The 27,007-nt window shown below is 40.9% G+C and overlaps 1 protein-coding gene and 1 long non-coding RNA gene across 2 annotated transcripts in view; one reads left to right on the forward strand and one right to left on the reverse strand.

Annotated features, from left to right (window-relative positions):
* The window catches only part of dnah6 (dynein, axonemal, heavy chain 6), a 52,537-nt gene that overhangs the window by 11,482 nt on the left and 14,048 nt on the right, over window positions 1–27,007 (reverse strand). Inside the window, exons 23-53 of the mRNA XM_089006079.1 lie at window positions 23,810–23,936; window positions 20,632–20,844; window positions 20,322–20,543; window positions 20,099–20,221; window positions 18,395–18,577; window positions 18,122–18,265; window positions 17,340–17,561; window positions 16,020–16,167; window positions 15,631–15,788; window positions 15,095–15,226; window positions 14,833–15,004; window positions 14,044–14,190; window positions 13,859–13,932; window positions 12,417–12,571; window positions 11,869–12,100; window positions 11,644–11,796; window positions 10,132–10,272; window positions 9,027–9,269; window positions 8,728–8,895; window positions 8,399–8,634; window positions 7,918–8,062; window positions 7,566–7,682; window positions 5,876–5,999; window positions 5,264–5,460; window positions 4,234–4,437; window positions 3,932–4,057; window positions 3,442–3,606; window positions 3,094–3,161; window positions 2,748–2,928; window positions 1,754–1,933; window positions 1,446–1,679 (exon numbers count right to left, since the gene is read on the reverse strand). Of these exons, the coding sequence (XP_088862205.1) occupies window positions 1,446–1,679; window positions 1,754–1,933; window positions 2,748–2,928; window positions 3,094–3,161; window positions 3,442–3,606; window positions 3,932–4,057; window positions 4,234–4,437; window positions 5,264–5,460; window positions 5,876–5,999; window positions 7,566–7,682; window positions 7,918–8,062; window positions 8,399–8,634; window positions 8,728–8,895; window positions 9,027–9,269; window positions 10,132–10,272; window positions 11,644–11,796; window positions 11,869–12,100; window positions 12,417–12,571; window positions 13,859–13,932; window positions 14,044–14,190; window positions 14,833–15,004; window positions 15,095–15,226; window positions 15,631–15,788; window positions 16,020–16,167; window positions 17,340–17,561; window positions 18,122–18,265; window positions 18,395–18,577; window positions 20,099–20,221; window positions 20,322–20,543; window positions 20,632–20,844; window positions 23,810–23,936 (5,134 nt within the window). The remainder of the gene's footprint in view (window positions 1–1,445; window positions 1,680–1,753; window positions 1,934–2,747; window positions 2,929–3,093; window positions 3,162–3,441; window positions 3,607–3,931; window positions 4,058–4,233; window positions 4,438–5,263; window positions 5,461–5,875; window positions 6,000–7,565; window positions 7,683–7,917; window positions 8,063–8,398; window positions 8,635–8,727; window positions 8,896–9,026; window positions 9,270–10,131; window positions 10,273–11,643; window positions 11,797–11,868; window positions 12,101–12,416; window positions 12,572–13,858; window positions 13,933–14,043; window positions 14,191–14,832; window positions 15,005–15,094; window positions 15,227–15,630; window positions 15,789–16,019; window positions 16,168–17,339; window positions 17,562–18,121; window positions 18,266–18,394; window positions 18,578–20,098; window positions 20,222–20,321; window positions 20,544–20,631; window positions 20,845–23,809; window positions 23,937–27,007) is intronic.
* On the forward strand, window positions 13,532–17,390 carry LOC148892675 (uncharacterized). The gene is made up of 4 exons (XR_016116223.1): window positions 13,532–13,720; window positions 14,958–15,044; window positions 16,048–16,231; window positions 17,285–17,390. It is a non-coding gene; the product is annotated as an uncharacterized LOC148892675 (long non-coding RNA).

A 27,007-nucleotide genomic window follows, 5' to 3' on the forward strand; every position in this document is an offset into this window, starting at 1 on the left:
GGTATCAGAACAGAGGTGATTAAAAGAGTGACTGGGTAGAGGTTTGGATGACAATAGTTTTCTACACAAATACGCAGAAGCAGCAATGTTCATGGGATGTAGGTCAAAGACAATGACATATAAAAGGGAGAAAAACCAAAACAAGGCGCGATTGGAATGACAATCAGGAGACCTGTGCAGCCTGTTATCATTGCATAAAATCAACACAGTTAAATGCAATTGTACCGCATCCAAACTTGTCGATTAAATTCGAGCTACTTTTACAAGATTCTCTGTTGTTCTACTCATTGGCTGCAAGTTCTTTGTGGTCTGGATTTTTTGGGGAATCCAAATGACCTTGGAAACACACTGTTGTAGAATTTTATAGGTGGCCTTTTACGAACAGAAGGGCTTTTTTAATGTACCTTATTTTTACGGATTTTCATTATGGTGCATCCGGACTCAATTATTTCTGAAATATGAACACGAGGCTGGGTGAGAACTAAATATTTGGAGAATAAGTCTGTATTCATTATAAGACCCCTTGTGAGTCAAGAAGAAATAAAAACCAAATGTTTTTAAATGTAAGAAACTTGGGCATTTTCTCAAATGAAGTTTTAATCAGATTCATGAAAGATTCTCCAAACAGCGGAATTGTTGGCACTTGTGACAGCTAATCAATTCCTTTGTAAATTCGAGTCCTCGCTCACTCTCCTCATTTCCCTAACTAATCCACTATAGGAGTGTGACCAGGGATGACAGGAGGAATTGAATGGACAACAACGCCAAAATAGGAGGAAATAAAGGCCATTCCTTTCAAGATTGATTACAATATTTCACTGTAGAAGTGGATTTCATACTTTACACAACCAAAAAGCTGAGGAAAAGTGATTCTTTGATCCCAAGTACCCACACAGTGGCCTCCATAAGTTTGTGTACTCAGTCCTTTCTTACGCGGTAAACTGCGCGCCACATAACCTCAGTATTAACACCAAAATCAAGTAGATGATTTTAGTTTTATGATTAGAGAAATCATCTCCTAACCGACTGCATGTTGAGGAATGCATCATGCCATTGTGTGAGTCAGTCCTCGGGGACAAATACAGCCACCGTCAACAGAAAGGTTCAGAAACAAATATTCAACACCAGAAAACTGAAGAGGGAAAATCTATCTCAGAAGCCGACAGTTACTTTTTACTGTTAGTCAACTTGGAGTGTACCAATACGATATTTTGTGTGACTGTGTGGTTGTCCCAATGCATGAATGCTTAGTAGGCAGCCATCCAGAGGGCTTATGGTGAAGAGCTGAAGGATATCCAGGCCATTATTTCATCACGAGCAATAGTTTTTTTTCTTGTCACCAACTGGCACACAAGTATCAGCATGCTGTCTTACCCTAAGACCCCAAAATCACAAGATGTTTTCCCCACCAGCTAATTTAAGCATCATGTCATTCCTCCGCCCACCTTTTCCATGCCTGCAGTCGACCGAATGAAATTCTGCCACTCCGCCTCTGAGATGTCCCCACGGTGCTTCAGAATCTCAACACACAACATGAAGCTGTAGATGAGTTTGTGCTGCTCGAACAGGCCCCGGGAAACATTAATGTAAGAATTGAGTAAGATCTGGTCCAGTAGGATCTGGAGACGCTCTTCCAATATGTCGCTTTTTTCAGAGGTCTCAATAGTGGTGTTGAAGAGCTGCAATTGACAAGAGAAAAGAAAAAAATAGCCTCTTAATGGGTTCACAAAATACTAATCCTGATTTCACTCACCTGTTTAAAGTACTTGAGTGAAAACTGGTACATTGGATCAATCTCAGAGAGACTGGCGACGACAAAAAACAGGACGGAGCCTCGGGTGGCTACAGATCGGTAACCTTCTCTTGCATTATTGATCATGAGCTCGGTAGCTTCAGCCTCCTCCAGTCGTTGTTTTATAGCTGCTGATGTTACCTGAGGAAGTTAGAAGAAGAAATTAAAAAAAATGTAGGAGCAGAAGAATAAAAATGTTTGGAAAAGTACGCAAATAAGTGCCCCTCTAAATTGGAAAAGTGGGGTTGATCTGTCACTTCAAACAATTGGGTTTTTAATCCAACGATAAATTTGAAAAGGGATCAAACTCAATTGTAGATTTTATATTTCTGTATTTATTTCAGAATCCAATACATCAACAATATCTAACACTATAATGTTTTAAACAAGGGCGGCCCGGTAGCCGAGTGGTTAGCACGCTTCACAGTGCAGAGATCATGAGTTCAAGACCCGGTCCAGTGTTTCTGTGTGGAGTTTGCATGCTCTTTTGGGTCCGCGTGGGTCCCCCGGTTTCCTCCCACATTACAAAAACATGCATGACAGGCTGATTGAACACTCTAAATTGGCCCTAGGTGCGAGTGTGAGAGCAAATGGTTGTTTGTCTCTGTGTGCTTTGTAATTGGTTGGCAACCAATTCAGGATGTCCCCGTCCTCATGCCTGATGATGGCTGGGATAGCAACCCCCGCGACCCTAATGAGGGTAAAGTGGTTTGCAAGATGGATAGATGAATGGATGTTTTGAACAAAGACCAAATTTACAGTTGGGCAAAAGTACCTTTCGACATCAAACTCCAATAATTTCAATTATGGAATCAGCCTCACTGATTCAATAATTTTGGAAATGATTTTTTTGAGAATAAAATGCAGCAGCCAATCAAGTTGGAAATGATCTATGAAGTCGGGGTTAAATTCAACAGTTATTTAATAACCTTTTTCATTCAATGTCGGATTTTACCTTTGATTCCTGGAGAGTGGTAACTAGCTCCTCGTTATCAAGTATGTTTCCCTCAGAGGTGAAGAGAAGCTTCAGAATGCGATCTTCAATATTCTTTAGCTGGATCCGGTCATTATTAATGCGCACAACCAGATCGTTTCTCTGCTCTTCCAAGTGTGGACTTTCCAGGCACACCACATCCCTGAAAAGAGAATTCTTGGAGGATATCAAATAGTTTTTAGGAGAACAAGATGGCATCACTAGTAACTGTTTCTTAAAAGCAATAAGAATAATATTTCCATCTGAAAAGTTTTTGTGAGCACGTGTGTGTGCATGCGTGCGTGTGTGTGTGTGTGTCTTATCATACCCAAGCAGTTGGTCCTCTAAGCCAGACTTAGTTACAGTGAAGTTGATGATTGTTACTTTGATACACACCTGACATGTAAAATAAATACACATATGAAATGATTAATTCAACTATAGAAAATCTATCAGACACACTACCGGTACTTAAATTACATATTTATGTTTTTTGGGGGGTCGGGGGGGGGGGGTGTCACCAATCGCCAGGGAAAGAAAACATACACAACAGTGACCCTTTCCTTGAACGTTGGATGGAAATCAAACCTTTGTAGGTTCCATACAAGGCAGCATGACAACTGAAATTACATTCAAAGAATTATATATCAAATTGTGAGAACAGAACTGTTACTACCTCTGGTAAGTAGTGTGGATTGGCCATTTTAGTTGTCATATAAAACCGGAAATTTTTGTCATAGTCAATATCTGAGTCTCCAAGTCGGATCAGAGTCCGTCCACCCGCCACAAATGTCTGCTTCAGCAAGACAGGCTCCAGAGCAGGATCAAGGGTCTCCTTTAACTGCACAAACAGAAGAAAACACAAATGTACACATGTCATATTAAAATGTTCATTTCTCTCACAATTCCAACTCTGGGGAGCCTTTTTTTAAAAACAAGTATTTGGACAATGATAGAATGGTTCCAGTTTTAAAAGCAGTGTTTTTAGCATTGACAACTTAAATCTTTTTTTCTATTTTGTGTCAGAAGCCACTTCAACTGCCATATACTTCCACATCATCCCATACCATCAGAATTTCGAGCAACATGTTTAAAGCAACATGTTAAATATTTTTAGGATCAATGATGGAAAGTCTGATGTAAATGTCAAAATAATATTTTTCTACCTCCTCAAGCAGGACAGGCATTCCCATACGGATGGCATTTTCAAGCTTGTGAAGAAAGTTTGGGTCAGTGAGCTTGATCACTTTTATACCATTCTTGGCCTCCTTTGATCGTATCCATCGGTTTGCCTAAGGGAAAAAAAAAATAGCGGGGTACATTTGAAGTAAACAGAACACACAGTAAGTAGTACCTTACATTTCATATTTGTCTCATCTTTTTTTCGGGGGGGGGGGGGGGGGGGGGGGGGGGGGGGGGGACTCAGAATTAATAAAGTCAACAATGGACAGTTAATTCGATATTTCACCTGATCCTGTGGGTCAATCATAAGAGGCCAGCGGCGCCCCTCATTCACCAGTATTCCATTCTCAGTGGAGACTATGTCCCGGGGCAGACCCTCATTATTCCATTGTTGAATGACATATGGGTCACCAAGAATGTTGATTAGGCTGAAGCTGGAACTTATGGGGATTTTAAGTTTCTGGCACTGTATTATCCACTCATCAACAAGCTGAGGATAAAATGGCAAATGTGAAAATTTGACTCTGTGGTAGCAAATCACTGCCTTTGATTCAGATTTGGATCAAAAACAATATGTATTTTTTAGATTACCTGATATTTGTTCCTATATATTAACCCATGTTGTATCCCAACACCATATCAATATACTCAAAGTAATTTACACATGTGCAAAACATATTGTCCACATGCTCATATGATCCAGAAGATGGATACATTGAAGCATCTTTCATAATTAATGTCACGAATAATTGTGAAAGAAGTAAAATTGATAAGTGGCCTAAGAAGAGATGAGATAGACAGGCAGTGAATGTATAATCAAATAATGATAAAGAGTACCTTGAGTATATTTTTTGTCATACAATACTACTACTAATAATAATAAAAATAGCAAAAGACAATTCAAACTTCAGAATGTTGTAATTCTCTTCCTCATCTTTGGTGTGTTGGAGGACGGAATCATTGAAGGACCAAATTTTGACATTTGTGGGTCGCGTGAGGTCGTCGGCCAGTGACGGATTTGAATTTGCAAGCAGCCAATTAGCCTGATCTATATTTTGCAATTGATGACCAGTTCATTAAAATTAGGACAACACAATTGCAACCTGTCCTTAAAAACTGGTTTTCCAAATTTTCCATGAAATGAAAATGAAATGAATGAAGCAAAACAGCAAATGACCAATATCATTACTGCCATGGTTCTCAAAATTTTTTTCCAAAACTACTTTTGCAACAACTCCTTTGCTGTGCTTGTTTTCACAATTGCCCATACTGCATGTTACAGCATCTTGACATATGAAAAAGCAAACAATTCTTACCAGTTTTCTATAGTGAGAAGTGAAGGCTCCATAGTAGGCCACACAAGCAGCGGCGATGAAGACATTGCCCACAACATCGATGATCTGTTGATCAAATGTTGCAACACTTTGCTCCCAGCGCACTTGTTCATCACCTAAAGCCGAGGTGAGCTTCCCTGCTCTGGTCAACCGAGCCTGTGTCACTGCCATAGTGTTAACTGTAAAAAATGACAGGAGTCAAACATCCTGAGAGAAATTTGCTCTGAACAAATTGCTTTTTGTTGTACATTCAAGAATTACCCTATTTTATGCACTATCAGGAAAGTATTAAAATTTCTCAAAAGCCGACATGTGCCTTATAATCTGGTGCGCCTTATATATGGATCAATATTAAGCTTTTTTGGATGTACTATTTAAAGTGCTTTATTACAGCTACAGCTGTTGTGAAATCGGCCAATATATAAAGCTGTATTGTATTGCATTCTCATTAGCGTTGCAAAGATTATAGCTTTTATTTTGTGTGCCTGATAATTTTGTGCACTTTCTATATGAAAGGTTTTAAAATAAGTGTGCCTTCTACTCGGAAGTGTCTGATAGTATGCACAATACATGTACAAAGGTCACAACAATCACCTAATTCCTGCTTTTCGTTCAGGCTGCTGTCATAAGATTCCTGTAGAACCCTGATCTTGTCTTCCACACTCTGCAGCAGGAGTTGCTTTTCTCTCAGTGTTGCCATTGTTATTTCCAACTCGGACTAGATTTAGATAGAATTGAGTAGAAAGAAACATTGGACCATGAGGGACAAAGACATTGAACTGTTTGAAGTCAGTACTTTACATGCCATCAATATTCGGGCCAAAAATGCATTACGGGATACTCGGTTTAAATGCATGAGCAGATGTAGTTACTCTCATATACATGGTAAATGTGATCAATTGGAAAACCCCTATATCAACTGCGACACACAGAGAACAGCATACACAAGTGTACATAATTTCCGCTGCTTAAACAGTGCTGGCATGAGAAACGAAGCCTCCGGTTGCCAACTTGAGCGGCCACTCGCTAAGTGTGCCTAACTTAAATACACTGATTTGGCATTGGCATTTTCACATGATTTTCTGCAATCAAAAATGCTGCAATGTGTGGCGCATACCAACAAGTCTGGGAGAAGTGTTACATGCAGATTTAACTTGAAATAATAATAAACAAAATGTTCTCCCATCAAGTAAAATATTCATCCGTATCATGTCCGAAAATTCAAATGAAATTAAAATGACTTCTTCTTTTCCTTTCGGCTTTTCCCTTGAAGGGGTCGCCACAGCAAATCATGTTTGTTTTGGCCAAGCTTTTACGTCGGATGCCCTTCCTGACACAACCCTCTGTATTTATCCGGGCTTGGGACACGCACAAGAAGACATTGTCTTATGTCCCCTTGTGGCTACAGAACAAGCAACTCTTTGAATTTAATAAAGATGAAGCTGCTCAGTAAAAGGCTCCCTAACACATAGTGGTATTAAAATGGCTATCAGGAAAAAAAAAACCTCAATGCAAAATATAATCCTAACCTCAGTAATTAATTCAGGATGCACTACACAGAGACAATATACTCTGAATGGTCGGCGCAAACAGTAAAACATTTCTTTACCCCGTACAAGGAATTGGGAAAAAAATGCAACTCAAGTATGAGAATTTTATGTCAACTCAAGTATGAGAATTTTATGTGAAAACCGAACAAAAGTTGTCAGTAATGGTGGCAATGAAAGCTTGCTCCCCTTTGGTTTCTGCCCAGAATTGCCCGTTAGTCCAATACATCCATATAAATCTATGGATTCCACAAATAGTTTCTGTACTTAAAAGCTCAACATTCCTACTGGATAGTGGAACATTCACGTGCAGAACACAAGTGAACAGATTATTTTCTTACAGACAGTGGCTTTTTTTAGGTGTTCAATTATATGTATATGTTATGTTTCGGCGTATATGTCTGCCTTTGTCAGAGTGTCACGTAACATGTAAGGTAATTGAACACCTAAAAAAGCCACTGTGAACATGTAGACAGTATGAACTTAACACAAACTACAAGTGAATGTTTCTTTCAATTGAGATATTCCAATACGCACTTAAATGACAGCATATTCTGATTAGAAAAGGAGTCACCCAGGAGTCTTTCAGTTTATAAAAACAAATAATATGAACATATTTAGGAAAAGTGAAATTTCCAATATTCAGATTTTGAGAGTTATTGAGTCCATGTAAACATAGTCACTGAGTGCATGCAGCGCCATTTGGACATGTCTGGACTGTACACTAAATTCCTTACCTGTGCCTGGGCAAATGCTTCTCTCTTTGGACCAACTTCCTTGAGGATTCGGGAGTATATGTCCATAGCCCGAACCCACATGCACATGGATTTGCAAGCTTTGGAGACCTTCTCCACCTAAACGTCCAACAAAAACTCAACTCAACTGTATCTTTAAAACAAGTAACAGCAAACAAAAAGATTGTCAAATTTGAAACAATCCACTTTAGAGACACATATTAAACCAAGAAATCATGAATACAGTACATTTAATTCCTTCGATAAAAATTTGCCGGGCTACTTTTATCAAAACAAATATCCCACCACTCAAAATGATCCCCAAAAATATTTTGGATCGAAAATGCCAACGGACCTTCTCAGGTACAAAGTCCGGGTTGTTGATGTATTTCTGCAGCTTTGCGAGCACTTGCGGCTTTATATTGTCTTTGTCGTAGTCAGTCAGATATCGGGTAAAGTTGGAATCACCCAATAACTTTTTGGCATTGGGCCAGTCCGGTCTGTGTGACGAAAAAAAAAAACTCCAAATGCAATTCAAAACATGTTGATCAAAATAATGTCAACTTATGACAGATATATTGAAGTGGCCCGCGGTTCATACAACAGTACCCATTGTGAAGTCTAAGCAAAACAAAAACTGCATACCTGATCAAAACTGCCATTAAAATACATTTGGTTTCAGTACTGAAACAGAACTGGACTGTAATATGTATTTTCAGTATTTTTTCATTTTATTTTTTATATCATGTAAAAGGCTGGTTTTAGTTCTCTTGTCAACTTTTTCCTGTAAATAAGCTCTATATATATATTCCTTTAAGAGAAAAAAGCACACAAACTTGCAGTTGAGCAGGATGCAGACAGCTTCCATGACAGTCATGACCATGTCAGGAGGTTTGGTGAACACTTTGAGCTCAGAAATGTCAGCCTTGTCCAGAGAATTAAGAGCCTGGTTCGCACCCTCCAGGGCAGGTAGAGCTTCATTCAGGTCTCTTTGGGTATCATCAGCAATTGCCTGAGTATCTTCAGCCTTGACCTTTGCTATTGCCTCTTCTTCTTTCACAACCCTACGTGTCTGCATAGTTCAGAAGACATGTTCATTATATATACTAATACTGGCATTTGATAATTTCAATATTCCATGGCTTCATTAAAAAAATATGAATACCTCATCAGCACTTTCTTGGTCAACAGACAATTTTTCCATTAAAGCATCGACATCAATGCTTTTCTGCTTGAGAAGTGGCTCCAGAGCAGAAAGGTCCACTTTCATTGTGGCCACAAGGTCATTGGTCTCCAAAAGCTTCATCAAACCACTCTTCACACGGTCCCTTGCCTACAGACATACATATGACAGTGCAATAATTAATTGACGTGAGACATATTTTCAGTATTTTTGACACATATTTATCCATTATTATTATTTTTATTGTTTTGTTTTTTGGGGTGGGCGGGGCTTGGCCTTACAAGAACTAATTGTTGCCTCTTGTTGTCTAGCATGGACAGGTATAGGTTGATAAGTTCTAAGTAGGATGTGGGCGTGGTGTAATATCGACGTCTCAGTTCAGAGAAGAATCTTTCAGCCATTACAGAGACACTGACATGCGTTTCCACGCACAAATCTGAGAAGCTCTGTTTGAGTTCATCCGTACCAAAGTCCACATTCTGGAAAAAAGCCTGAGAGACAGAAAGCAGAGCCTCGCGGGGCCACTGAAAAAAAAAAGGAGAATAGATGAATAACAGGTCAGGGAGCGGCACAATTCAGCAACTGTTTAAAGACTGCACAAGCCCCTTTTCAAATGCATTCTATGCAAATTTATCTGTTTGGTATATTGATTATATATTTGAGAGTTTTACATTGAATGTTACAACAGTTACTGGATGCATATGCAGGCTGTACCTACAAATAGTGGTGGAACCTTTGTTAATGGGATAATCTGTGAAACCCAAAGGGGTTGATGTCACGAGTTGGTCTTGCACGGCTTCGTCTGGGGCAGGATTATGACTCTTTAATGTGAAACATGATGGCAGCAAAAAAAAATAAAAAAATAAGAAACCTGAGGTCTTCAGAAACATTTTGCCTCCTTTGATGACTTTATTCTCAGGGCTAAATTAATTTTTGATTTAATGTACACAGCAAGCATTTTACCAGGTAAAGAGGAGGAAAATCCATGATGTGCTCTCTCTCTCTCTCTCTCTCTCTCTCTCTCTCTCTCTCTCTCTCTCTCTCTCTCTGTATATGTAATAGATGGATGAATGGATATATTTAAATGGAGAGAAGAGAAATAAAAAAAGAGAGAGAGAAAGAGAGAGAGAGAGAGAGAGAGAGAGAGAGAGAGAGAGAGAGAGAGAGAGAGAGAGAGAGAGAGAGAGAGAGAGAGAGAGAGAGAGAGAGAGAGAGAGCGTGAGAGAGAGATAAACTTTCGGTATACATCATTTTTGTGTCTTTCGGTATACATCATTTTTGTGTCTCAGTTCCAGTTACAGTGCGACTAAACTATGTCAAGTTTATTTCTTGCTTGAAAAACATGAATTGGTGTGACCAGAAAATGGCCTGTGTTTTTCAGCATACCTCCACAAACCAGTCAATGGTGCAGCAGTTGACCAGCGAGGGAAACATGCGACAGCGAGACCTGAAGGCATCACCGACTGGACTCATACATAGCACTATGTGGAGCTTCTCTCGTACACGAGAGATAAAATACTGAAACACCTGAAAATCAAAGACACATAACAACAATGTCTAGAAAAGCCACATAGTAACAGTGTGAGATCTAATCACAAATCCTTTTTACGGTCATCTTTACAATCAGATGTCCTTCAATTTCAATGTGTTCCAAAGCGGTGTAACGTGAAAAAAAAAACAATGTCAAAAATTAGTTATTGCTCAGTTTTGCACCTCACAAGCCACTATTACAACGCAAACAACTTTTTCACATACATATAAATAATGCTTGGACAGCACGGTGAACAATTAGTTTGCACATCTGCCTCACAGTTCAGATGTCATGGCTTCTAATCCGCACTCGACCTGCGTGGAGTTTGCATATTCTCTCCGTGCCTGTGCAGGGTTTCACAAATGGGGCAAGGTAATGCAATCTCGCTTCGAATGCAAAATCACTTGAATCCCCCTCGCAGGATCATTTTGAATGGTCACATGATCCCAAACGATGACCACGATCAACACAAATTATAATTGTTATAACAATGGCGCCAAGCCCTCCTCCTCTTGAATGCAACTGTAAACTTTAAAATTCTTCTTTATACATTTAAAGCTATCCAAATCCTTGCCCCTCTATACCCATCTGTCCTTCTTCAAATTTCTATTCCCTCTCGTTCCCTCAGATCCTCTTCCTCCCTCCACCTCTGTGTGCCCTCTGCCCGTCTCAGCACGATGGGGGACAGAGCTTTCAGCTGCTCGGCCCCCAAACTCTGGAAGTCACTTCCTCCCAACATTCGTAACATTGATTGTCTTCCCACCTTCAAATCCCATCTCAAAATCCACCGATTTAAAATTCCATTTTCTGTGTAGCTTTATCTCTTGTTTCTATTTATAATTGTATTATATGTATTATTGTATCTATGCTTGTCTGTGACTGTAAAGTGTTCTTGAGATCTTTGAAAGGCACTTGAAATAAAATGTATTATTTTTATTATTATTATTATTATTATTATTATTATTATTATTATTATTATTATTATTATTATTACTGACATCACCATGACATCACTCTGGATTTTTTTTCAACATGAGGGGATGTCGCGGAAAATGCCCACCAAGAGCGTTGGATTTATCAAAGGAGTAAAAAAAGACTATACTGTACTTCACTTTTGTAGAAGGACATTCGAGTTGTCACCCAAAATCATTATTCTGTGTTTCATTACAGTCCATAAAAGTACTGTATAGTATGTGCAAGAGTAGAGTTCATTTCCATTAGTAAATTATTTGCCATAAATCTCCTTCCCAACGAAGGTGAAATAATCGCTTTGTTTGTGCACACAGTGAATTATTCTTAGGACACGTGAATCATTCCTAACAGAATATTTGAGCCATTTCTATGATGCAGTGTGTGCATATACTTGCCTCATCTCTGTTCTCCTCACTGATTCCAGCTTCTTTGGCCTTCGGGCGGGTTGCAGCTAGTACGTGTTCCAGCTCATCTTTTTCAAAGAGGTTGGGCACTTCACCAGAGTTCAACATGTTGTTAATATCCTCCAAAAACTCCTCCACAACAATCTTAAATATGCAAGTGGGGAGACACACAGTTCAAGACGTGCATAATTTCATGCATTTTGTTTGTCATCATACCTGAGTGTCAGTAAACAGGAAGACGGTATCCTTCCTTTCCACGCCAGCCATTCTGTAGAGCCTCCTTAAGTCTTCATGGAAGCTTTCGTAGTTATAGCCTCGACTCAGTTCAATCTCAAAGCATTGGTACTCACAAATATGGGATGCCAATCGGGTGAGGGACTGCTTGCCTGTGCCTCCAACTCCGACCAGCAGGCCGTTGCCTCGCTCCAGGCGAACCATCCGAGCAATTCTAAAACGTGTAATCGGCAAACTCGGTATTGGCGGTCTTTCTGGTTCTGAATGATGTTTACAGTGCCGTGAAAGAGTAATTTCCCCTCTTCCTGATTTTGATGATCTTTGCATTTTTGACACTTTTCATCAAAAAGAGGGAAAACCCAAGGAAATAAAAAAAAATAAATACAGATTCTAAATGCTGTTAAATGTATTTAAAAAATGTCCAAACCTATCTGCCCCAATGTGAGAAAGTAATTGCCCCTTGAACCGACTAGTTGGTTGTGCCTCCATTGGTATCAATAACTGAAATCAAGTTTACATTCCACAAGTACCTGGAAACATGCTCAATGGCATCCTGGAAGAACACCAACTTGCTCTCCTTGGAGTAAGTCAGATTGTAGTCACACAAATAGTCCAACAGAACAGATTGGATCTTATCTAGGTCTGTAAGATCTTCATACAGGCGTTCTTCCTTTTCTGCACCCATCTAAAAGGCAAAACGTGTTGGAGTGATTTTCTTTTATTTTATGTGAATACAGTCAAGTTTCAGTAGTTAAATGATTGGGTCTGACATGTAAAAATACATATTTGCAAAACTTGATGTCTCAAGATTTGATTATCTCGCCTGTCTGTAATTACATAAGGATTTGTGCGCATATGTGTGCATATGTGTGTGTCTATGTGTGTGTGTGTGTGTGTGTGTGTTGTGTTGTGTGTGTGTGTGTGTGTGTGTGTGTGTCTGCGTGTGTGCATGTGCGTGTGCATGTGTGTTGTTTATTTGGCTTTTTTTGGCTTTTTTTTCACATCATTCACATTAGATAGGTCCATTTTTTTCATTTATTATTAAAAAATAACATTCACCTTAAACGACATAATATCGTGTTATATTTAAATGATGCACTGTATGTACCTAAAGCATTAGCAGTACAAATTGTAATAGTTTTCTTATTGGAATTCATTTCAAAAACTGAACTAATCGAGCAGTAAAGTCACTTTGAAATGAACGGAATATAAATCAGTGATTCTTATCCGGTGGTGTTCGCTAGGGGTGCGACGAGAATGCTCTCTGAGGGGGTGTGAGGATAACTTGGGAGAAATTTACAATTTTTCGGGGATAATGGTCGGGTAACCAAAAAACAATTCTGGAAATCATGAAGACATTGTGTTAACTGGCATTAGGGATAATTCTAATTAAGTAATGTAGCTGTAAAGTAAACCAATTCTTATCATAATTATTTTGTATATACAGTATAATATATTAATTCATTCATTAATCTGGACAGTTTTATCCTCAAGAGGGTTGTGGGGGGGTGCTGGAGCCTATCCCAGCAGTCTTCGGGCACGAGGCGGGGACATACTCAACTGGTTGCTGGCCAATCGCAGGCACACACACACAAACAACCACCGGCTCTCACACTCACACCTAGGGAAAATTATGAGGGTTAAACCAGCCTGCCATTCATGTTCTTGGAATGTGGGAGGAAACCAGAGGACCCGGAGGAAAACCATGCGGGCCCGGGGAGAACATGTAACCTTCACACAGGGAGGCCAAAGCAAGACTTGAAATTGCGACCTCTGCACTCTGAAGCCGGTGTGCTCAGCACTCGACTACCGGGCCACTTATATATTATATATGGTAATCATTTTTATTTATTTATTATTTGCATTCGATTCTGGGGGTGGGAGCAGTGGTTGGTGAATTGAATGGGGTGCGAGCAAGGAAAAATGTTAAAAACCAGTGATCTAAATGATGAGTTTATGCGAAAAATCATACCTTGATGAAGTCACCAAATATGATGGGTTCTGTCACAAAATATGAGGGATCCAAGGTAATACTAAAATATTTGGCTAAACACAGGAGACACGAGTGAAAGGTGACATATTAGCATGTAGAATAATGATCAACCACCACAAATAAAAATTGGGGCCGCCGCGTATGAAGAAAGAATCCTTACTTACCGGCTGTTTCACAGACGATTGTGTTAAAATATTCTTTATCTTGGCCATTGATGAGTCGATCATGGAAAACCCGCTGACATTCATGGCAGAACAGACGAAAAATCTGAGTTTTATCTCGCACTTGACTTGCTTCACATTGCAGCATACCTTGAAATAAAGACAGTGAAAGAAGAATTCACATAGGCGCAACTGTAAATCCAATGTGAATAAGATCGTAATATGCATCAATATATCTATTTTCTAGACCGCTTTGTCCTCATTAGGGTTGACGGGGGGTGCCGGAGCGTGTCCCAGCCATGCGGGGGACACCCTGTATTGGTTGCCAGCCAATCACAGGGCACACAGAGACAAACAACCATCCATACTCACATTCAAACCAAGGGAGAATTTGGAGTGTTCAATCAGCGTGCACTGCAGGTTTTTTGAATGTGGGAATATCCAGAGAATATATATATATATATATATATATATATATATATATATATATATATACAGTAAAGTCTCGTTATATCGATATTCAAGGGAGTCCGAAAAAATATCGATATAACCGGGACTATCGATATATCCGACCCTGTTTGCATGTAATTTTCTCCGTGCGTGCATAGAAATAGTATCGATATAATCGGGACTATCGATATATCCGATATCGATATAACGAGACTTTACTGTATATATATATATATATATATATATATAAATTTATATATATATATATATATATATATATATAAATACATACATATATATATATATATAAATACTATGTATTTATGCGTACTCATTGCTCACCCTGGACACACTTGGAGAGGTCCCTGAGATTGAAGACATAGTGAGACTTGGCTGGAGTGGGAAGTAGATCCACACTTAAGCGGTTGTAAATCTCCACGGCTGAATCCACAATCTGTTTTGCACAGTCCTTCGCCGGTTGAGGAAACTCTTTGAGGAAACCAGACAAGATCGCCTGGAGGACAGACGAAGCGGGTGGGGGGATGATAAGCAGGGTGAAGTACCGTATGCATTCTGAGTGTGCTTGAGTGATGTGTATCCTGACAATGATTATCTGTTTGAGGCTTTGTTCTGAGGGTGTGGGCAGACAAAGCATGCTGAAGTGGCGAATGAAACGGGGGGTCACAGGGTTGCGTCCTCCTCCTGGTGGAGCGCATGCTGCCGCGATTGTCATGTCCTGGAGCAGAAAGTGAAAAAGTGCCAAGGCAGGGAAACAGGCTCTGCATTTTATTCATTTAATTAGTTTTTAATAATCAGGACTAAATGATTTTTTTTGTGTATGGCATTCCATAAAACAAACAAAAGCATGACTACTTAGCAGGGCAATGTTTTCCACATCTCAAGGTTGTAGTTTTCTTTCCACATTATCAATTGAATTTTTCATGCATATCAATAAGATCAGTTCTGAAGTTTGTGTCATATATTTGCAACTTACAATGATTATTTTTTTCATGAATTCTAAGATACCCTTTGTCCTGTAAATACAAATAATTATTAACTGTCTCTTACCATGCTGATTATTTAGCACATACACAACCATTTCTATTAAGTTATTCATGTGGTATTTGCACAACTGTGTACCTGTATCTCCTTCCAGAAGAACATCTCCCTGTCATAAAATCCAGAGAAGTCCTGGAACTGACGTAGGAGTTCAATGGGGGGCTGAGAGCCATAACTGTCTAATTTGGGCATGTTCAGATCGTCCACAAACACCACAATCCTCTTATCCTTAGGCGCACCTGCATAAAGTAAGACACAAAAGTGTTAGAATACGAGGTCTATCAAACGAGTGCAAAGAAACCACAAGGTACATGTTTCGATTGAATGGGGATGTGCATGTAAAAGTATACATGTGTGTTGGAATTAAACTAATGATTGATGGAACAGACAAAATGAAGATACAAAGTGGTTGAAAAGCTGCTGTTATCATTTTCTTTTTCTGAATTGATCACAATTAGTTTCCTATTTACCAAGCATGTTTTTTCTCTTTTTCTCCAGCTTCGACTCAATGATTTCTTGTGTGCGGGCAGAAGATGTCTGAGCAGAGAAGTTGATATAGACAGGAATGTAACCACGACTTTCCTGGATACTGTTGAGGAGGCCCCGAGCTATCACTGACTGGAAGAGACACACATCATCATTCAGGGTTCCCATGGCTTACAGTACATGTGTCAAACACAAGGTCCGGGGGACAAACGTGGCCCGACAAATCATTTTATTCGCCCCCGAAAGCAAATCATGCAGGTCAACTTCCATGACCTTTGCTAAATACTGAATAAAAATGTTACATTGTCATGTGCCATGAAGAGAGTTGAGATACTTCAATCGTGTTGTTTCCCTTTTCACACTCACACACAACAGTCGAACAATACAATACAATACAATACAATACAATACATATTGATTTATATAGTGCTGTTATTTAACAACAACAGAAGCTCAGTTGACTTGATTGATTTCAACAGTGGTAATCCATCAATTGGTTGTGTAATACTACAAAGAGATACAACATTTATTTGGTTTCATTGTAATAAACTTCCTCCAAGGGAAGATGTAACTCCAATGTAGTTTGGCGCACCTGGATTTACCGTATGTATTCGGGTATAACGGGCACCCCTAATTTTCAATAAAAAATCGGTATAAAATTTTGTTTCACTTTTTCTCGGCTCAGACCTAGCATTTTAAGTGAAGACACATGCATCCATGATAAAAAACATTTATTGACAATGTAAATTTCTTTCTGGGAATTGAAACTGAAAGGCATCAGAATGGCCCTGGAAATGTTATCCCCTCCTGGAAGGGATAAAGCATTAAATATACCGGTACAATATATGAGACTTTTTTTTCCCAGGCCTCGTTTATAACGCGCACCCAAACTTTGAGTTCTTTTTTAGGTAGAAAATTTTGAGTGCTATACTCGAATAAATACGGTAAGCAATTAACTACAAGACTTACTTTTTGAATCCATTTGAGATTTAATTTGTCAACCAATCACAAGAGTCACAAATATTTCCATAAATATTTTTTTTGATGTTGAGAGAAAGACAAAAGACAAATCTCTGACATTTATTGACAAATAGGGCCTTGCTTTTAAGTTATACATTCAATGTTTCTTTTCGATGAGATAAGATAAAAATGTTGATTTGTCTCAATATGGAGAAAAAAAAATGTAACGCAGAATCCGTGGGAACCCTGCTGATTTAAAGCACACACGTTTTTTTTTTAATCTTTGCAGTCTACATCGACAATAAAGTGGAGAGAATTCTGAGAAATGACAAAATGGCACTTGCCTTCCCCACTCCTGTGGAACCAGTGAAGAGGACAGAATGGCGTACTGAGAGCAGTTTCTCCATCAGATAGCCATAGCGGACAGTGTCCGCAGTGGGAACCAACATCTCGAAGAAGGCTTGTTCACTGTCGTATGAAAATAATGGAATTATTTTCTCCCACTGGACAAACGAATTCTTGCTGAAGTTGATGAACACATCCCAGAGGGCTCCATTGGTAGGAAGCTATAAAGACAAAATGAAATTTTAACTACTGAAACACATGCAAATACCTAAAGATGCAAAACACTCTTCATGAGGTAAACAGGTGGCTTTCTTTGACATGCACTTTGTAAAGCATGTGCTCTATCACTTTTTTGCTAAATTATTCAACATTGTCTCCATACTTATTTGTCATGTCTTTTTTATGATACAAATGCAGCATGTTCTACCGGAGACACATTCCTTGTATGTTGTCTTTTATCTTTCTCTCAACATCAAAAAACTACATACGGTACTTGGCCAATAAAGAATATTCTGATTCTGATTCGCATATAATTTTAAGTGATCCAAAGTGAGTAAAATTTCAATGTGCGCGATCAGCCTGTTTTCTCAAATAAAGGAAACTGCCCTTTATTTCTGTTTGCTCTAAGATTGAGGAGCACATCATTTTTACCAACACATATTTTTGTCTGGTTCTTTTATAAAAGCAGTGCTCTGCACATGAAACAATCAAACAATAAGCATTCCATCCTACAATCCAATTTACAACAATCGTATCTAACTATAAATAAGTTCTGCAGTACCTTGGCACTGTTGTTGTCTTTAAATTGCTCCCTGACAAAATTGTCAAAATCATCCCAGTGACCACAGGGTAAGTTGCCACCAATTGCCCACAAGTAGCAAAATATGAAGGTCTGACATAGAAGATCATTGAGGCGTTTGGAATCCTGACATGCACCAACACATACAACACATGTCACAAGGGAATGGAATGTTACAGTACAAGCAATGAACCAATTGACACATCTATCATATTTATCCAGTCGTTGATAACAGTTTACAGATATTTCATATACCATATTAAAGTCTGGTCCATCTTTGCCGAGCAGTAGTGCCTCCATCAATGAACAAAGGGTGCAGACTTTACTTATGTCCACCTGGCGAATTGCTTGGATGCAATATTTCCATATATATTGGAGCCCATCTTCCACATAAAGTTCAAATAACTCGAGTAATATCGTCTTCACAGAGTCTGGAAGCTGGAAGGGCCGCATGATGAAAAGGAAGACGGATATTCACAGTGAGATTAGAAAATTGGGCAAATGAATAAGCTTCATTTACATTGTGTGGACAGATCAACAAGCTATCCGATTGGAAAAGGCAGGCAATAACACGACATATTTGATTCAATCTGAAATGAGGAGAAAATGAGAGTGATTGAACAAGAGTGTCTCTCTATTTGTCATTTTAGCATCTGTTAATTTCCATATCATGGGTTCTCCATCAAAAGTTGAATATGCGACTCGTGATCAACATTTCATCTTTGATTTTCACATATTTACTGTACGTCTGAATGTGGTATACAATTTAGCAGATGGCCAATTTTCATGTTTATTATGTTTGTTAAAGTAATTAGTAATAAGTGCCTTGCATGCTGGGTCCGAGAGGACAGTAATTTAATCTGTGCTGTATGTCATACATATTAGCATATTTGACAATAAAGCTGACTTTGACTTTTTGAATTGACTTCACAAGGAATTGTCGGTATGATACAGCCTATTCTTGCTATCATTGGGCAGTAAGCGTGAATTACCCTTAACTGGTGCCAGCCAAACGCAGGGCACACACACAAATAAATATTCATACTCACAATCACACCTAGGGAGAATTTACATTGTTCCATTAGCCTGCCATGCACATTTTTGGAATATAGGAGGAAACCCAGAGTACCCATGGAAAACCCACACAGGCATGGATAGTATTGTACATGTAATGTGGTGTAAATTTTCTCAGAGGCAGGTTAGACCTTGAGATGGTGTTTTTGCAGACGTGCACAGCATGACATTTTTTAAATGAGTTTTTCACGCTTGCATGTGTAAATACAGCAGACTTGATTTTTTTTTGACAATCCAAACAGTAGCATTTATATATTTTAAATATAGCACACAAGAAGCACACTGATCCTCCTCTACGTAGGAAGAAACTGAATTACTTCAGTCCGACAGCAAGTATAAATACGAAAAATGCAATGATAAGAACGTCAACTTGTGGTTGACGTTTATGAGCAGATGATGTAGACCTCTGCTTAGAGATCACAGATGTGCACTGTGATATCAGCAATTAGAGACCTTCAACCCCTGATCCTAATTGTTCGTATGGGTATTTCTCTGGTCTCAAATTCACCAGATAATGCTGGTGAATAATTGCCAGATTGCAACCTGAAAGGTCCATAGGGCAACCGTACAACCAGGATCTCATATTTATTTCGGTGCTTGATTTAGATCACATATTTGTTTGAAGTTTCGCAATTGTGCATGCAATGGTTTGGAAGGTAGACACTGGTGTTGGATGCTATTTGCCAAATGCAGGAATCATACATTCTGTAGTGGGGACACTAACCAGATTTCGTGTTCCGAACAGGCAATGGTAAGCCGTAATAAACCGCGCACAATGGACAAAAAGCCTATCTTGTTTTCTAACCGACAATGTATGTAACACAGAATGAACATGGAATGTAACACGGCATGTACGTATATAGTGATTGTTTGTCACAATCCTACTTTGGATCCCAGACCACTGAGCCATGTCTGGACATAAGGCATCCACTTGAGTTCATCTGGGTCAATGTAGACCATCCCACAGCGACTGACAGTGGCTGGAGAGGCCACCGCCAAATCCTGGACCTGAAAAAAAGAAAATCTGGAATTTTAAAATGTCTCTGGTCGTAATGGTGGAAGAACAAACAAACATCAGAAGTGTGTATGGTTGTGGAAAAGATGTTACCTCAAAGACCATGTGAATGGATGGTGAAAGTTTGATCCGCTCACTGTTCGCCAGACAGAGCATCTTGTTGTCATCCAGCACGGTATTCATGTTCTCAATCCACAGGGCATCAACTGGTCCATCACAAATAACCCACTTGTGGTCATCGCTGGTGTCGTCCACTGCATCTCGGACGCTGAGCGCCATTAATCCATCACGCCATTCAAGGGTCAGTGTGTTCACCTACAACAGATTATTTTTGAAAAGCAAACAGAAAGTTGGTGAATGTGCCAAAAAAGGACTTATTGGCCCAATGTTCACCAATGTGTACCTCTCCGTAGAGTTCTCCCATTGTGACGGATTTGGGGTTGAGAACATAAGTCTTCACAGGTTGAAAAAAGGGATTTTCCTCCCTGTACTCGGAGCTATAAAGGGTATCCAGCGTATCTGCCAGGACAGTGTAAACGGAGGTCTTTCCACCACCAGTGGGTCCAACCAGCATGACACCGTGACGCACGATCATGGTCTCATACAGTTGGATAACCTAGTGTTCAAAACGCAAAGGGATAAGTACAAACACCGCTGCTCTCAGCCAGCTCATACAATACAAACCAATGTCACAAATTCAGTTTCATTACTATTCATTGCCAACTGATTATAATTGTATTTCCTTCGTGTTTGAAAAAGAAACAGGTGTTGATAACTCACACTCGCAGAAAAACTTATCCTGCGACTGTAAAGTGTCCTTGACTTTTGAAAGGTCCTTACAAATCAAATGTATTATTATTATTATTATTATTATTAGCAGAACTATACACATGTCCCGGGGGAGGTGGGGGACATTGAGTCCGAATGGACCATGTTCCGTACCTCCCTTGCTGAGGCGGCAAATCAGAGTTGCGGCCGTAAGGTGGTTGGTGCCTGTCGTGGAGGCAATCCCCGTACTCGCTGGTGGACACCAGTAGTAAGGGATGCCGTAAAGCTGAAGAAGGAGTCCTACCGGGCTTATATAGCCTGTGGGACTCCTGAGACAGCTGACACGTATCGACTAGCCAAGCGGAATGCAGCCTCTGTGGTCGCCGAGGCAAAAACACGGGCATGGGAAGAGTTCGGTGAGGCCATGGAAGCCGACTTCCGGACCGCTTCGAGGAAATTCTGGTCCACCATCCGGCGTCTTGGGAGGGGAAAGCAGTGCACCACTAACACTGTGTACAGTGAGGGTGGGGCGCTGCTGACTTCGACTCGAGACGTCGTGAACCGGTGGGCAGAGTACTTCGAAGACCTCCTCAACTCCACCAACACGCCTTCCTTGGAGGAAGCAGTGTCTGGGGACTCCGAGGTGGGCCCTCCGATCCTTGTGACTGAAGTCACCGAGGTGGTTAAAAAGCTCCTCGGTGGCAAGGCCCCGGGGGTGGATGAGATCCGACCGGAGTTCCTAAAGGCTCTGGATGTTGTGGGGCTGTCCTGGCTGACACGCCTCTGCAACATTGCGTGGTCATCGGGGAGAGTGCCTCTGGATTGGCAGACCGGGGTGGTGGTCCCCCTTTTTAAGAAGGGGGACCGGAGGGTGTGTTCCAACTACAGAGGGATCACACTCCTCAGCCTCCCTGGAAAGGTCTATTCAGGGGTCCTAGAGGGGCGGGTCCGTCGGAAAGTCGAGCCTCAGATTGAGGAGGAACAGTGTGGTTTTCGTCCCAGCCGCGGAACAGTGGACCAGCTCTACACCCTTAGCAGGGTCCTCGAGGGCGCATGGGAATTCGCCCAACCACTCTACATGTGTTTTGTAGACTTGGAGAAAGCGTTTGACCGTGTCCCTCGTGGAGTTCTGTGGAGGGTACTTCGGGAGTATGGGGTACAGGAGCGGCTGATACGGGCCGTTCGGTCCCTATATGACCGATGTCAGAGTCTGGTTCGCATTGCCGGCAGTAAGTCGGAATCGTTTCCAGTGAGGGTTGGGCTCCGCCAAGGCTGCCCTTTGTCACCGATTCTGTTCATAACCTTTATGGACAGAATTTCTAGGCGCAGCCGAAGCGTTGAAGGTTTCCGTTTTGGTAGCCTCAGTATAGCATCTCTGCTTTTTGCAGATGATGTTGTACTGTTGGGGCCTTCAAGTGGAGCTCTCCAACTCTCGCTGGAGCGTTTCGCAGCCGAATGTGAAGCCGCTGGGATGAGAATCAGCACCTCCAAATCTGAGACAATGGTTCTCAGTCGGAAAAGGGTGGAGTGCCCTCTCCGGGTCGGGGAGGAGATTTTGCCTCAAGTGGAGGAGTTTAAGTATCTGGGTGTCTTGTTCACGAGTGAGGGTGAAAGGGATCGAGAGGTCGACAGGCGGATCGGTGCGGCGTCTGCCGTGATGCGGACTTTGTACCGATCTGTCGTGGTGAAGAAGGAGCTGAGCCAAAAAGCAAAGCTCTCAATCTACCGGTCGATCTACGTCCCAACCCTCATCTATGGTCACGAGCTATGGGTTGTGTCCGAAAGAACGAGATCCCGGATGCAAGCGGCCGAAATGAGCTTTCTCCGTCGGGTGTCCGGGCTCTCCCTTAGAGATAGGGTGAGAAGCTCGGTCATCCGGGAGGGGCTCAAAGTCGAGCCGCTTCTCCTCCACATCGAGAGGAGCCAGATGAGGTGGCTCGGGCATCTGATTAGGATGCCCCCGGGACGTCTCCCTCGCGAGGTGTTCCGGGCATGTCCCACTGGCAGGAGACCCCGGGGACGACCCAGAACACGCTGGAGAGACTATGTCTCCCAGCTGGCATGGGAACGCCTCGGGATCCGCCAGGACGAGCTGGAAGAAGTGGCTGGGGAGAGGGAAGTCTGGGCTTCCCTACTGAAGCTGCTGCCCCCGCGACCCGACCCCGGATAAGCGGCAGAAGATGGATGGATGGATGGATTATTATTATTATTATTATTATTATTATTATTATTATTATTACAGTAAAGTCTCGTTATATCGATATCGGATATATCGATTGTCCCGGTTATATCGATACTATTTCTATGCACGCACGGAGAAAATTACATGCAAACAGGGTCGGATATATCGATAGTCCCGGTTATATCGATATTTTTTCGGACTCCCTTGAATATCGATATAACGAGACTTTACTGTATTACCTTTGACCAGTGGTTCTTAACCTTTTTAGAGGTTGCGAACCTAACCAGTAAATATGCATATTCACCGAACCCTTCATGAGTGAACAATAGTGATTTTTTTACACATGCTAAAAAAACAGTATTTATTAAAAACATGAAAAAGTTAATAATATATCAAAAGATAAGTATATATGTTGACTACAAATCGAACTACATTTCCCACAGGCCAAGCAATGTCATGTGATCATTTGCAGCAAGTGATGGGCACGTGGGCGTGTTAACTCATTCACCTATTGAATCGCGTGTGTCTTCCCCTCAATGCAGAGGCTTTGTCGAACCCCTGAGACCGACTCATCGAACCCATAGGGTTTGATCAAACCCAGGTTAAGAAGGCGTGCCATAGACGTTGGTACCTTATTAATCATGGTGGCCAGAGGCTGCAGGTTTCGCTTCACTATAGATTCCACAATGGTTGAGTGCAGTATGCCATAGTCATGCTCAGGAATGGACACACCAGGGAACAAGTCAGACAGGATGCCACTAGGTGATTTGTATACAAGTTAATGAATATATACAGTTCATACAGAAAGTATACAAAGTGCTTCACTTGTTTCACATTTGTTCTGTTACAGCATCCTGCCTGAACTTTGAACTTTGAATGAACTTTTTCTTCTGTCAACATTTTGGATATTCGCAAATTAAAATAAAAGAAAAATAAATGGATTTTATACAAGTATTAAAAGACATGTATCATGACTGTAAGGCAGTTGTGAGGTGTGCTGTCGGTGTGATGGAGGAATTCAAGGTGGAGGTAGGACTCCACCAGGGGTCAGCTCTGAGCCCCTTCTTATTTGCTATGGTGATGGACAGGCTGACAGAGGATGTTAGACCAGAATCTCATTGGACCATGATGTTTGCAGATGACATTGTGATCAGTAGCGAGAGCAGGAAACAGGTGGGGGAGAAACTACAGATGTGGAGGTATGCTCTGGAAAGGAGATGAATGAAGATCAGTCACAGTAAGACAGAATATATGTGTGTGAATGAGAGGGACCCAAGTACAACAGTGATGATACAGGGAGAAGAGATAGAGAAGGTGGAGGATTTTAAGTACTTGGGGTCAACTGTCCAGAGCAATGGAGAGTGTGGAAAAGAGGTGAAGAAGCGTGTCCGGGCAGGCTGCAACGGCTGGAGAAAAAAATGTCAGGTGTGATGTGTGATAGAAGGGTTTCAGCTAGGATGGAAGGAAAAGTGTATAAAACGGTGGTGAGACCAGCCATGATGTTTGGACTGGAGACAGTGCCACTGAAGAAAAGACAGGAAGCAGAGCTGGAGGTAGCAGAGATGAAAATGTTGAGGTTTTCTTTGGGAGTGACCAGATTGGATCGGATCAGGAATGAGTATATCAAAGGGAAAACTCATATTAGAGGCTTTGGAGAGAAAGTCAGAGAGGCCAGACTGATATGGTTTGGACATGTACAGAGGGGAGAGAGTGACTATATTGGTAGAAGGATGCTGAGCCTTGAACTGCCAGGCAGGAGACAGAGAGGAAGAAGAGGAGGTTTATGGATGTTGTCAAAGAGATGTCAAAGACATGAAGGTAGCTGGTGTGAGAGAAGAGGATGCACAAAACCGGGTTAAATGGAGGACAGTGATTCGCTGTAGGGACCCCTGAAGGGAAAAGCCGAAAGGAAAAGAAGATTAAAAGAGGATGCTATGAGCCAAAAATGAAGCGTTTCATGTTCCGCAATTGAAATAAGCACCTTCTATCAATTCCAAAATATCAAATAAAACTATTCGTACACTTACCCAAACAGTTGTGCATCATCTGTTAGAAATTTTGGCAGGTTTGAATCCCTCAGAGCGCGAATCAGAACCACATCCTCAATGAGGTCAGGGTTCTGTCTTTTCAAAGACCTGATGACAGATCATTAGGTGAAATGCACACACACACACACACACACACAATAAGCATGGCTCATTTCTGTAGCTTGCATGGCACTCTACTATTCTGTTGTACTAGCCTACACGACACATGCTGTCCGTCTTGCCATAAGGCAGCACTCTGACGAAAGGCGCTCCATACATCAATGCGTTATCATATTAATGCATATTAGGAAAACAAGATAGATATTTGTTTTATCGTGCATTCTTAGTCCATATATGATGTTTATAAATCTACCAATTGTTGTGTTTGTTAGGTGTGTGTGCACTTCTACATCAGGCCGTTAATTAGAAACATGTTCATTGTTCATGTGATGCGAGTTTCATATTCATGCAGTCCAAAAAAATAAAAAAATCAATGTTCTATACTACATGAAGACAACCTCTCAAACGGCCCAAGTCCTATTTTGACAAATATCATATATCTATTTTTTTGCTTGAAGCATCTTCACAAGATGGTGTACACCTTTGCTCAAATAAGCCACATCCTTTGTAAAGCATGTGATTCGTTTGTACCTTGAAATCCAATTATTACACCGATTCTTATCAGAATGTGGTATTTTTTCAGTCTGTGTCTTCTGAAAACATCCTGATTCATTATTTTAGGAGGGTTATGATGTGTGATTCACTGACCCTGCCATGACAAGAACCGATTTGACGGCTCTCATCCCAAAGTCGTAGTGGTCCTGTTGGGACAGCTGCTCGGAGCACAGCTTGTACATTTGGGTCATCTTCCTTGCTAAAGTTTTACTGGATTCAAATCCCTCTGAGTATAAAATAACCTGCATAAAGAGAAAGTGGGATAAAGTACAAACACAGGTAGAGAGATCAGAATGCAGTTTAGCAAATGGAGGACCTTTTTCCCACTGGAATACTGTGAATGTGCAGCTCAATGTCAAAATCAGACATAGGCAGTAAAGCTGTTACCTCAGCAATGAGTGCATAGTTGGGCACCATCATAGCGACGGGCCTAAAGAGAGATTTAAGATTATCAGGTAGCTCTGATCTTCCAGCATAGCCTGGGTTCATGGTAATAAATGCCGCACAGGTCATCACGAGCTTGATTTCTCGGCCCTCAAATCGAAACTTTGTCATCTAAGAAACAATGTCATCACACTTTGTTGAAATGATACGTGGTGCAAAAATATATTGTTTGTGTTAGCATTTCAAAATATTTGCAGATACCTTTGCAGCTTTGGCATTCCGGATGGTGATGAGCTGCTGCGCAATGACCGACAACACCTCAATGTCAATTCGATTAAACTCATCAAAACAGCACCAAGCACCAGACTGAGCAAGTCCACTGAAGAAACGTCCCATCATCTGATGGAGAGAATAAGGATTGAATATCAGAGGGACACTATTAGCAATATTTGATTTAAAGAATTATCCAAAATATATATTTTCATATTCAGGAGGGCAGAGGAGGTTAGACAATCTGATGCGTATTTTACTGGCGCTCCGCCTTCCTTCACGTGTCTAAATCAGTGGTTCTCAACCAGGGTTCGATTGAACCCTAGCGGTTCGGTGAATCGGACCCGCGTGTTCGACAGAGTCTCAGGAGGTTCAGACATCCCCTATTCAAAATGTCCCTTTGTTATGACACACCCACCTGGTCATCACTGCTGGTTAAACCTTTTTCCACATAAAAAGTGCACCAGACTATA

The sequence above is a fragment of the Hippocampus bargibanti genome, linkage group LG10 (assembly GCF_051943395.1).
Source record: "Hippocampus bargibanti isolate YZ-2025 linkage group LG10, ASM5194339v1, whole genome shotgun sequence".
NCBI lineage: Eukaryota > Metazoa > Chordata > Actinopteri > Syngnathiformes > Syngnathidae > Hippocampus > Hippocampus bargibanti.